The following is an 11,878-nucleotide window of genomic DNA, read 5'->3' as shown; positions in this document are numbered from 1 at the left end:
TGAGCCTATACAAGCACATGCACACGCAGGTACACAGTACAGCCGCTCACACCAGGGCATACCTGTGCATACGTCTGCCCACGCGCCCCACTCCCTCCCTGCGCGGCCCTGGCGCAGCTCAATGTAAGGATTTGCTCCGACCTCAGAGCCAGCGGGGCTGAGTTTGAGGTTCTGCCCCATACCCTCTCCCAGGAGTTCCCTCGGTGGCACAGGTGGCCCGGTGCGGTCAGCTCCCCTGCGCTCACCGAGCACCATCCAGGCTTCAGCCGGTGGAGCCACAGAGGCCCAGGTGCCCGGGGACAACCCGCCGCCCTGAAAGCCTCTTTCCGCCCTCCGGGGCTCCGGGCGGCATGCGTGACCTTCCCTGCCCTGGGGTGGGCCACTGTCCTCCCCTGGCGGTGGCAGCTCCTCGGCCCAGATGCTTGAAAGGCGCCCAGAGTGGGCCACCTGTTCCGCCAGGAAATTAGTTAAATGCAAGGGGGTCCCACGTCGCCGGGTTAGCGCCTCCTGCAGCGACAGACGGTGGCGGGCACGGAGCCTCTTCAGCCTTTCAGTGGAATTTCCCAGATGGGCCAAGGGGAGGCCCGGGCAGGTCACCAGGGACCCTTTAACGAGTTCATTAGCCAAATTATCTTGCCCGCAGCACTGGGTCCCTGAGAAGGGGAGGAGGAGTGGGAGGGGTCAGCGGGTCCCCACCCCTGGTGGAAACAGTGGAGAGGGGCCCGTGTGAAGGGAAGGGGAGAAAAGACCTTGCTGGCGGGTGTCAGGAAGAGGGACCCCAGACCCAGCGGCTTTCAGATGCACACATCCCACGTCTCTGCCACCGTCAGGTTCCACAGGTAGGAGCCCAGCAGGGTCAAAAGCCATGGGGAAACACTTATTAGAAGAGGAGGTAATAATAGAATAATGAATGTGACTGCTAGACTTGAAGTGGGAACCTGGCCCTTTGCAGTGGGTCCTGGTTCTCAGAGCCTGGCTTTGGCCCCACGAGAGATGTTTTCCAGTCGTCAGAACTATGGGATGAGACTATACCTGAAAGGCCATTGAAACACACTGAATTCGGTGTCCGACCGCTTGTAGCACATAGGGGGGCGGCATCAGGGCATGGCCCCCATCACCCGGATAAAACCCCATTTTAAATCCAGGTTCATTCCCCCCCTTACTATGTGTGTGAATGGGAGCTCAGGGCCTCTAAGTGGGTAGGAGGCTCTTGACAGACTCGCTCTTTTCTGCCCCCCAGACCCCATTCCCACTAACCCCAGTGGGAATAAGGATCCCAGCACACCAGCCAAGTACAATTTGCAAAGAGGAACCCCCCAAGTCCACCCCAAGCCTACAATCTGTCCCTGGGCCTTGAGTGTGCACCTGTGGAAAGAGGCAGGGGCTGGGTGGACTTCACTGCAGCACCAATTGCCCATGTTGGGGACATCCCCCAGCTCTGGAAAGGGGCATCAAGAGGAGATGAGAGTCTCCCTCTCTCTCTCCCTCTCTCCCTCCCTCCATCTCCCCTCCCCCTCTCTCTTTCTCCCTCTCTCCCTCCCTCTCTCCCTCCTTCCCCCCTCTCTCCCTTCTTCTCCCTCCCCCTCCCTTACCCCCCTCCCCCAATTCTCCAGCAGCCACAGCTTCTGCCACCTCAGCAACTGCTAAATAGACCAATTAGCGACGACTTCCTGCCATTACCTACCATGGAGTCCCACATTAGTGCGCTACTATTCAGCCATAATTTCAAGTCGGAATGCACTAAAACATACACGCACTGAAGCACTGAACTGTCGGAGCCAGACCTGTTGTTATCTGTGCTTCTTCCCTCTGTGCCCATCCAGCCTGTCCGTGGGAGTCACAGCCCGCGTGGGTCTGATCTGCCAGGTGGCATAGTTACTGGTGGCACTGGGGACCCTCCCATCCTCCCGCTGGGTGTGGGGGGAGGGCGCGGGAGGATAGAGACGGTGCCCCACCTCGGGCAGATGCTATCTGAACAACGTGGAGCCCTTAGAAAGCCAGTCCTTGATGACCACACATTTCATGGGGACACTGGGGACCTGGGCTCTCCCTGAGCGAGGATGCATTGTTCTCTGTCTTAAAGTGAGACCTCCCCACCCGTCCCCAGTGCAAGACACTCACCCAGAGCTGCAGGTCAGACTCGGTCCTGGTTGTACAGGGTGCAGCGTGCTGAAAAAGCCAATTTCGCAAGGAGGGCTGTCATCAACCTAGCCCCTGACCATGTAAAACATTCATGGTCCTGGTGAACCTGCAAAATAATGAAATAAAATTAAAATCCTTCAGCAAAAATATAGGCTTCTCTTGGAAGTTCTTCCACTGTCTTGAGGGTTGCTGCCCCCCAGCGTGAGTAAAGCAGCTCATATAAGCTTCCCCATGCTCCCCAAATTCTTGGGGGTGGGGGAAAATTTGTTTCTCTTTGTGACCCAGGAGCTTCGAATGTGTACAACAGAAGAGACTAGGAATGCTTTCTTTCCTGGGTCAAAAGGAAACCAGCAGGCAATGGGTCCTGCCTCCACCCCAGGGGCGGAGTGCTGAGGCTGGGCTGCCAGGGCTGTCCCTTCTCGTGGTGTCCAGGGAAGCAGGAGACTGCCCCAGGTCTGGGCATGAACCAGATATTTTTGTCTCTGGAGGAATTTTCCAAAAATAGAAGGCCCACTAGTTGCTGGATTTTTACTCATTTAAATCCTGCGGCAACCCCCTGTCCTTTTAACTAGCACCCAGCACTGAGCCAGGGTTTGGGCTGGTGGTCTGAAGCTAGGGCTGGGCTGGGTGCAGAGGGACAGGCCGGGACACTGGAATAGCAGTGACAGGAATGCAGGTGTAAAGGGTGAGACCAAGAGAAAAGGCACCAGAGCAACCTGAGGCCCCCCCATCGGGTTGGAGCTGCGGGTCTGAGGAGTTCCCACCCACTCCAGACCCTTTAAAGGCGCAGTGGCCGCGGGTCAGGGAAGAGGTCAGCAGATCAAAGGGCAGCGCTAACAACGTGATACCTTCGGCCCTCCGGCCCTGGGGGCGGGGGCACCTGCATGAATCCGCCCCTCTCCTCCCATCCCGCGCTCGCCTTCCGGTGACCCCAGCCCATCCCGGTGTCCATGCGCCCCCAGCCCCTGCGCAGGTCCCCGGGCTGCTCCGGGCAGACCCAGCTATGTCCCAACCCACAGCCCCGCGGTGCCCTCACTCAGCATCTTTGCTGGTAACCCAACCCCCGGGCTCAGGTCCCATCGCAGCCGCCAGAGCTTATGCCCTGACCCCAGGCAGGTTAGTAGCACCGCCCAGCCTCCGTTTCCTGAAGGAAACCCCGCAAGGGTAAACTGAAGTTTAACTCAGTCGCCCCACGCCTCACCCCCCAGGGCACGGATTCCGCAGGGTGGATTTATAAGCTGCTCGGGTCCTGGGCTTCAACTCAGGCTAAGGTGGGAAGTGTGCGACGGATCGTCCACCCAGAGGTCCAGCCAGCAGTCCTTCCAGGCTCATCCTCGTGTCCCCTGCTCTGCACGCCCACCCGCTTCTCGGGGAAGGAAGCAGTTACGGTTGGCGAGGGACGGCGCTGCCCCCGCCCTCCAACAAGGACATACGGATTGTCCCCCGGCTCTCTAGACATGCATTTCCATCCAGACTTGAACAGGCCCGGTTACAACAGCCTGTTCCTCTGTGACTGTATAAATCACCAATTCTCCTTCTCAGTAGTGGGAGAAAGGGCGGCCACAGGCTGTATTCAGTACATTAAAGGAAGCCCGTGTGCAAGAGAAAGGGGTGCCCTGTGTCAGGGAAGGGCCGGGATGGGAGCCAGCCTGACCAAAGGCACACCAGGGCTTCACTGCCTTGTTCCCAGGGCCGTGGGACAGGGGGTCACCAGAGACATGGGGTAGCAGTACAGCTGGACCCGACATTTGATCCCCCACGATGCCCCTTCCCAAGACCCAAGCCCTCCTCCTGTCTGCCCCAAACCTTCAAAGCCAGCCCGGCTGGATCAATGCAGATGCGGGAAACAGGAAGGGCCCCAGCGCACGGCTTCACACGTCATAAACCACACAAAGGCCCCAACTTCCCAGACCGCTGCCTCTCTTTCCATACAACTTCACAGAGAACCTCCAATGTGTATTAACTGATTCTAAATGTAAACAGCATACAAGAGCATTTTAAAGCCCTTGAGAACCAGAATCCATTTGGTCTAACAGTGACTTTTCCAAAGAAACAGAAATCCACAAATATGAGACCTTCAGCTTGGGCAGTCACACTGCAGTTAGATGGGTGGCCAGGACCAGGGCCCTTGGCGGCTTTGTCCTCTTAGTGGCTCTTCCCTGGGCTGCACAGGTGGTGTGGGGGTCTCTTCCTGTCTGTGCTCTGCCCGACCCAGAGGAGACAGGGGAAAGAAGAGATTTGGAGGGATTTCGGGGCACGGTCACTGTAGAACAAAAAGGGCTGAAATGAATTCCTCTGGGAGTTATAAAAAAGAGAATGGTTTTGTTGAGGAAGATGGGGTGATTTGCTGAGTGTCAACTGCATGGCCCATCACCAACTAAAATACTTGTAGCCATGGCAGTGTTGTTTTAGGTAGGAGAGAGGGCAGTAGGCTCTCCGAGATCAGTCTCAGGGAATTTAATTTGCAGCCACTCCCTGCCCTGTCCCAAACCTCCTGAATGGGTACCCTCAGGACCAACTGACCAGTCCCACAGATGGAGGAGGAGGGAGGTGATGAGACCGGGAAAGGCACGTGGGCCTCAGAGCGCACCCCTGTCAGGGGTGGGGGCCATGATTGCTCTCTCTTTCCCGCGGAGGCAGAGAGACAGCCAAGGGTCTCTTCCCAGAACAGATGGCTCAGAATCTCAGGTCCCTTTACAAACTCTCCTTCCCCAAAGGGAGCAGATAAAGCAGGACTGAGGACACTGGGAGATGGAGGGCAGCAGGTGGGAACTGCGGCCCTGCCATGTGACAGGGACCCATCTGAACTCTGAGTCTGAACAGTTTGCTGGTGTGTGTGTGTGGGGGGGGGGGACAGTCTCAATGTCTTTGAACCTGTACTCTGTAAAATGCATCTTCCAAGAAATGTAAGTGTTCTCTCCACATGGAGGCAGGGCTCAATGCATTTTTAGCTCCTCAAAGAGATATTGAAAGACAAGACAAACACCGCGTCAATGCTACCACTTCTATTGACACGTTCTTGTTGGTTTTTGCAAAGCTATAGCGAGCGCATTTACTCTGGATGGCTGTCACTTACCCGTGCTAGCCTCCAACTACCCTGTTATAATGAAAAAGAAACACTTGCCAACAGAATCAGTGCTGTGGACTCTCACGCAGGTAAAAAGCCCTTTGAAGAAAAATGACACAGTCCCAATACAGTGTTTACCTTTTTAAAAATCCCTCTTGCAGCTAGCTGACCTACTTTTCAAGTCCTCCTGGCCCTGATGTTGTCTTCTTGCTCTGCCCCTCCCACAGTCCCCTTCCTGTCCTTTATTCACCTCTCACCTGCATGAGAACCTGAAACTCCTTCCCGCATTCCCACACCTGTCTGGGTAAGATAACTCGGTCTAAAACAGCTATTGACAAAGCCTGGTGTTGGGGGCCACCTGCGTGTTGATTCGGCTTAGAAAAGCTCTTGGAAGTGCTTTTACTGTAAATATTTGAAGTGTTGTACGGGGGAGGGTCTGGGTTCCCCCTCTACGGCCTGGCCCAGCCTCGGCGTCTGATTTTCCGGGAGCTGCAGGCAGGAGGAGGAGAGGCCTGATGCCTTCCTGGGGCCTGGGGGTTCCAGGGTCAGAGCGCGAGGCTCCCGCATCACGGCCGCCCCCCCCCGCAGTAACTACCGCCCCCGAGGCGGGTACCGCTCCCTGCGAGCCCATGGAGGGGCCCCGGCAGACAGGAAGTGCTCTGTCACCGACCACCCGCTCAACGGCTGGTGGCCTCGGTGTCCAAGCCGCCCTGGGCCCGCAGGTCGCGGGCACGCAGACGCTGCCCTCTGCGCCGTAGGGGGGCGGGGGTCACGGCGAGACCCGTGGAGGCAGACTCACGCACACACACCTGTATGCGCCCGCACACAACACCCGAGACGCGTGGGACTTCCCAGCGGAGGTGAGAAGGCTCCACCTGCAGAGGGTTGGCGACAGGGACACCGAGCGCTCCTGTGCGGCGCGGCACGAGAACGGCCTTCGCTGCCAGCCCCGAGCGGCGCGGCTACTAGACGCGGAGCTGCCCGGGCGCCCGGCGCAGAGGCGGACAGACTCCGGCGCCACGAGGAGGTGGGCGGGGCCGCGCTGCGGGTTCCCGGTGACGCGAGCCCAGGTGGGGACAGCGCGTCTCGGGCGCTGGCCTCGGGGGCCACACGGAGCCTCGGGGCTGCCAGCGCCGGCCACCGTGCCCCGCACCGCGGGGACCGCGGGCGCCCCTCGGAGCCTCCCAGCGCGTCGCTGCTCCGCCCTCCCGGGGCGGCCGGCAGCCGGTGTTTAGGACCCCGCGGCGCAGGGGCGGGGCGGCGGCCGGGGACGGTGACAGGTGCGGCCCTCGGCCAATGGCGGGGCCCCGCGCCCCCGCCGCGCGCGCCAATCGGCGGCCGCGCTGCGCTTCAAGTGCGCGGAGGGGCGCGGGTCCCCAGCCCCGCGCCAGCGGCCTCGGCGCGCTCGCCTGCGGGCTGCAGCGCACACGCCGGGCTCCGCGCCCCGGCGCCCAGCACTCGCGTGGGGGTGTGTGCGGACGCGAGTGGGCGCGGCCGGCGCGACTCCGGAGCCCGGTCACTCTCGGCTGAGTTGCCGGCGGCGACTTTGATTATTGGCAGACACTCGCCCTCCCGGTGCAGAGCCCTGGGGCTGGCCACGCCACGCACCGTGTCCGCGAGCCCGCACACGGCCGCGCCGCCCACGCCCGGCGCCGCTCGCCAGCCGCCAACGAGCCGATGGAAAAATCCAAAAATTTCCGCATCGACGCGCTGCTGGCCGTGGACCCCCCGCGCGCGGCCTCGGCGCAGAGCGCGCCGCTGGCCCTGGTCACGTCGCTCGCGGCCGCCGCCTCCGGCCCGGGCGGCGGCGCGGGGAGCAGCGGGGCGAGCGGCGGCTGCAGCCCCGCGTCCTCGGAGCCGCCCGCGGCGCCCGCCGACCGCCCGCGCGCCGAGAGCCCGTCGCCGCCGCGCCTGCTGGCCGCGCACTGCGCGCTGCTCCCCAAGCCCGGCTTCCTGGGCGCCGGCGCGGGGCCCGCGGGGCCGCACCCCCACGCGCACGCCGCGGCCGCGGGGGGCTTGGCGCTCGGGCTGCACCCGGGGGGCGCCCAGGCCGGCGCGGGCCTCCCGGCGCAGGCGGCGCTCTACGGCCACCCGGTGTACGGCTACTCGGCCGCGGCCGCCGCGCTGGCCGGCCAGCACCCCGCGCTGTCCTACCCGTACCCGCAGGTGCCGGGCGCGCACCCCGCGCACCCCGCCGACCCCATCAAGCTGGGCGCCGGCACCTTCCAGCTGGACCAGTGGCTGCGGGCGTCCACCGCGGGCATGATCCTGCCCAAGATGCCCGACTTTACCTGTGAGTATCGCGCGGCCCGCGGGCCCGGGGACCCGGGAGGAAACGCGCGCGGGGCTCGCGCCCCCGCCCCCGCCCGCACGTCCTGCCCGTGCTCTGCGCTCCCGGGGGCCGTGGAAGCGCGGCGAGGCCCACTCAGCTCGGCCCCCGGCCCGCGACGACTTGTGCGGGCTGCGCGGCGTGGGGCTGGCGGGGGGTTCTTAAAATGGCCACGCGCGAGCCTTGCCTTCTCTTTCTCTTTTAACGGGAAGGGGCAGCTGGAGGTGTGAGACTAAAATCTAATGATTAACCGGCCAGCGCGAGGAGAAGGAAGTGGTGGGGGACAGAGCCGCCAGCGCCCGGGGTTAGGCGGGCCTGGGGATCCGGCCACCGGAGCCAGGCGCTTGTCCTTTGGGAGAGACGTGACTTGGTGCCCGCGTGCTGGCTTCCGGACACCTCCCAGGACAGGGACACCGATCCGGGAGCAGGGAAAGACACGTGGGCCCCAACAGGCCGAGGGCCGAGCCCCGAGCCGGGGACCTTCCGGCCGCTGCCCGCCTCTGGAAGGGGGCCGAGTCCAGGCTGCGGTGCCCAGCAGGCGGCTGGCCTGACTTGACCGGAGCTGTGGTGGGTGCCTGCGGGCCGGGCGGGGCACCCTCCTTCCAGACCCCATGGCAGGGACTCGCAGCAAGTGCACGTTCCCGAACTGGAGGCGCCCAACACCGTAGAAAGCCTTCCCCAGAAGGAGCAAGGGAGCGCCGGGCAGCGCCAACCCCACCGCCGATGCACTGGGTGGTGGGCTCGCCATCAGGCGGGACCCCTCGCTCAGGCCAGTGCCCGCTGGGGCTTTCCTGGGTGGGCGCTCAGGGCTCCGCTCGGAGGAAGACATAAGGCTTCATGCTTCCAGCGCCCAACGCCCAAACAAAGGGACCCCATTGTTTCCATCTGCGTAGATTTGTTTAGACTGAGGAGATGCAGGCGAGGGGTGGGGGGTGTGAGCCAAAAAGAAAACAGAAATAAACACTTGCCAGAATTCAGATTCCTCTGCTAGAAGCCGCGGTTGTGACTAAACAGAGAAAAGCTAGGAGCCCGGAGGGCTGGCGAAGTCGCAGACCAGTGAGAAAATCCCAGCTTGGGCAGTGTTTGCCCGAGGCCACCCCGGCCATTCCCCAGCTCAGCTCCCTGAAGCCCTAAGGGCCAGCCATCCCTTCCCTTTGGACAGTTACCCCCCCCTGGGTCCCTCCAGAGAAGAGGGAAAGCTTGCTCTCACATCTCAGTTGGGGGGCTGCTGCTTCAGACAGCAGCTGAACCCGCTGATCCCGGGTCAGCCAAACCCAGGGCACCCTTCCGGACCTGGCACCGACTCCAGCACACCCCTTCTGATGGAGAGCCAGCCTCTGGAGTTTTCCTGTTGACTTGCTTCCCAGAGCCTGGGGTGCTTAGTCTCCCACTATGAGGGGCAGCAGTGGTTTCTAAACTGGCCTACCCTGGGTGCTGGGTTCCCTGGCCACCCTGGTCCTCTCTTGGGCCTGCGTGGGGCCCAAGGTCACCCAGGATGTTGATTAAAGCCACATCCCTTTGCCAACACACTTCGCACATCTCTGATTTCTAATTTTGACCAAGAGGTAGCCGATTTAAAACCTAGCCAGCCTGAAGTCCAGAAAGGAATGTGGACACGGAGCCCTAAAGAGCAGCAAGGGGCAGGGGAGGGTGTGGAATGTGTTTTCAGGCCCCCTCTGGTCTCCGAAAACCTGTTCGGTTCCTTTAATTGGTCATCTCTGCTGTTGGATGGCATTTCGCAAATGGTCCCTTCGGAGCCAGTGTTTTAATTAAAGTTCTAATGTATTGTCAAGTTGGGAATTCAGGGCCTTGTTTAACTAAAGCAGGAGGCGTGGGCCTTCCAATAAAGCAAATTGCCCATCTCGGGGGAGCCTGGGCTTGTCCAGCCCTGGGCTGGCTTCTTTTCTTCCCTTTCCTTTCTTGTATTGTAGAACCCTTGTCAGGCTCCTGGGAAATCAAGGGAAGTCTCGTTTTGAGGTCATAAAATTCTCTGTAAGCGTGTGAAATTATGTAAATAAAGTGAGAGACCTCCTTGCATGCCTAGAAAGCGGAGCCCCCTTCTGCACAGGCCTTCGTTAGCATAAGGAGAATTGTCCGGTCTACTCAGCCTTGGCCCCCCTGTACCCTGGGGCCTGGTTGTCAAGAAAACATTTTAAATGGGGAGGGTCTCTGGTGAATACACATGTTTAGGCCCAGGATTTGGTTCCCTTCCCTTCCCTTCCCTCCCTCCCTTCTCTTTTTTCTGTCTTCACCTCCTTGTGTACAGTTGGAGGCAGTGTGCGAATCCTGCCAGCCCCTAGCCGCGTGGAAAGCAGCAGTGATGCAGCTGTGTAGATCTGGGCCTGAGTTGGGGAAGCTTGGTGGGAAGCGGGAGGTGGCTTGCCCTTGGGGCCCTGCTTCTGGCCTTTGTCACCCTCCCTTCTCCCAGCGCCCACCCAGGTGGAAAGGGCGTGCCTGGCCGATACCCTCTTTGATCGGGACACCCAGACCCTGTCTGAGACAGAAAGACTTGGTCCCATTAAACCCAAAGCGTCAGGTTCTACCTGGCCCCCAGGTCCTGGGCTCCCGGGCCTCCCTCCTCCAGCTGCCGCGTCCTCTGCAGAGGGGCCACTGACTTGGAGAGAAGAATGGGGACTCTTCAGGGCCAGCGGGCAGGTGCTTGCGGGGCGGGCGGGCGCGGGCGGAGGGCCGAGCCCGGCTGCGGCCTCACCTCCTGTGCGCCGCAGCCCAGGCGCAGTCCAACCTTCTGGGGAAGTGCCGCCGGCCGCGCACCGCCTTCACCAGCCAGCAGCTGCTGGAACTGGAGCACCAGTTCAAGCTCAACAAGTACCTGTCCCGGCCCAAGCGCTTCGAGGTGGCCACGTCGCTGATGCTCACGGAGACCCAGGTGAGCTGCCCCCCAAACCACCCTGGCCTCCGGGGGACACTGCCAGCTCTCCACTCTGGACGGTCCGCAGGCCTCAGTCCCCGGGGCTGCTCCCTGTCCACCTGTAGGGCGCGGGGTGCCAGTGACCCCCCTACTGGTCCGATTCAGCAGATTGGTGTGAGGCGCAGGGGTCTGCATTTTACTCCCCCTTCCCTTACCCTGCAGCACGGGGTCCCCGGGCCACATTCCAGAGATTTTGTTCCAGAAAGAGAGGAAGGAACATCTTGAGATTCCCAGCCTTGTGCCCGTACCCGAGCTGCTCCGCAGACGGAGGGCGCGGGAACAAAAGGTCCAGGGACTGGGGGTCCTAGTCTCAGCTTCCTTGGCGCCCCTGCCCAGCTCTGGGGTTTGCTGCACCCCTGCAGCTTCCGAGTCTTTCCCTCTGAACCCCTCCGGGGCGGTGCAGGTGCCAGGGGACTCGGAGGGACAGAGGTGGCGGCGGAGGTGACCGTGTCTCATGCCGCCTGTGCCCGCAGGTGAAGATCTGGTTCCAGAACCGGCGGATGAAGTGGAAACGCAGCAAAAAGGCCAAGGAGCAGGCGGCGCAGGAGGCAGAGAAGCAGAGAGGGGGCGGGGGCGCAGGCCGGGGCGGCGGCGCGGAGGAGAAGGGCGACGAGGAGCCGCTGGGGCCGCCGGCGCCGGGCGACAAGGGCAGCGGACGCCGCCGGCGGGACTTGAGGGACAGTGACCCCGAGGACGACGAGGACGACGACGAGGACCATTTCCCCTACAGCAACGGCGCCGGCGCGCACGCGTCCTCCGACGGCTCCTCCGGGCCCGACTCGCCGCCCCCGCGGCCGCCCCAGTAGGGGCCTGGGCCGCCCGCACCCGCCGGTGCCGCCGTCCTGGGGGCGCCCGTCCGGCCGCACACCTGTCAGCTCGTGCAAGGACCCAAGAGGGACGCCCGGCGCTCGAACCTGAACTCTTGATCTACTGGATTTCATTTCAGTTAGTGTTGGGGGGCCGTATTCGTGAGAACCCGCCGCCCCCGGGGGAAGCCTCCCAGCACCCCTTCCCGAATGGAGAAGGCGGAACCCGACAGTGTTAAACGACCTGGGAACTTGAAACCTTCTCTGGAAACGCCATTCTCCCGAGTACTGAGAAAAGAAAAAAACGTTTTGTGTTTATGTATCTTGGGGGGGGGGGACTTTATGTCATGAGCTTTCAAACTGCTGGAACTCTCAAAGCTGTACTGTCTTTATTTTTGTACATTGTATTTATATATAAAAGAAACGTCTACTTATGCATGCTAAATTATTATTTAGCTTCTCCCATCGCCCAGGATGGAATGTAAAATAAATTGGTTTTTTACTGGATGAGCGTGCAAATCTCTTGGGGGAGTTATGAAGGCAGCTTTACTGTTTCTGTTGGATTCTTGGGTGGGGGTGTTCACAGTTGACAGCAGGTGAAAACC

At 61.4% G+C, this 11,878-nt stretch overlaps 1 protein-coding gene across 1 annotated transcript; it reads left to right on the top strand.

Annotated features, from left to right (window-relative positions):
• Positions 1–6,886: 6,886 nt before the first annotated feature.
• On the top strand, positions 6,887–11,273 carry MNX1 (motor neuron and pancreas homeobox 1; the record flags this gene model as incomplete). The annotated part of the gene is made up of 3 exons (XM_081038459.1): positions 6,887–7,502; positions 10,265–10,425; positions 10,941–11,273. The coding sequence occupies 3 exons, from the start codon at positions 6,887–6,889 to the stop codon at positions 11,271–11,273; spliced, it is 1,110 nt and encodes a 369-aa protein (XP_080894585.1).
• Positions 11,274–11,878: the final 605 nt, after the last annotated feature.

This window comes from Rhinolophus hipposideros (genome assembly GCF_964194185.1).
Source record: "Rhinolophus hipposideros genome assembly, chromosome: 25".
NCBI lineage: Eukaryota > Metazoa > Chordata > Mammalia > Chiroptera > Rhinolophidae > Rhinolophus > Rhinolophus hipposideros.
The sequence above is the reverse complement of the archived record's forward strand: the minus strand, read 5'-3'. Positions and strand labels throughout refer to the sequence as shown.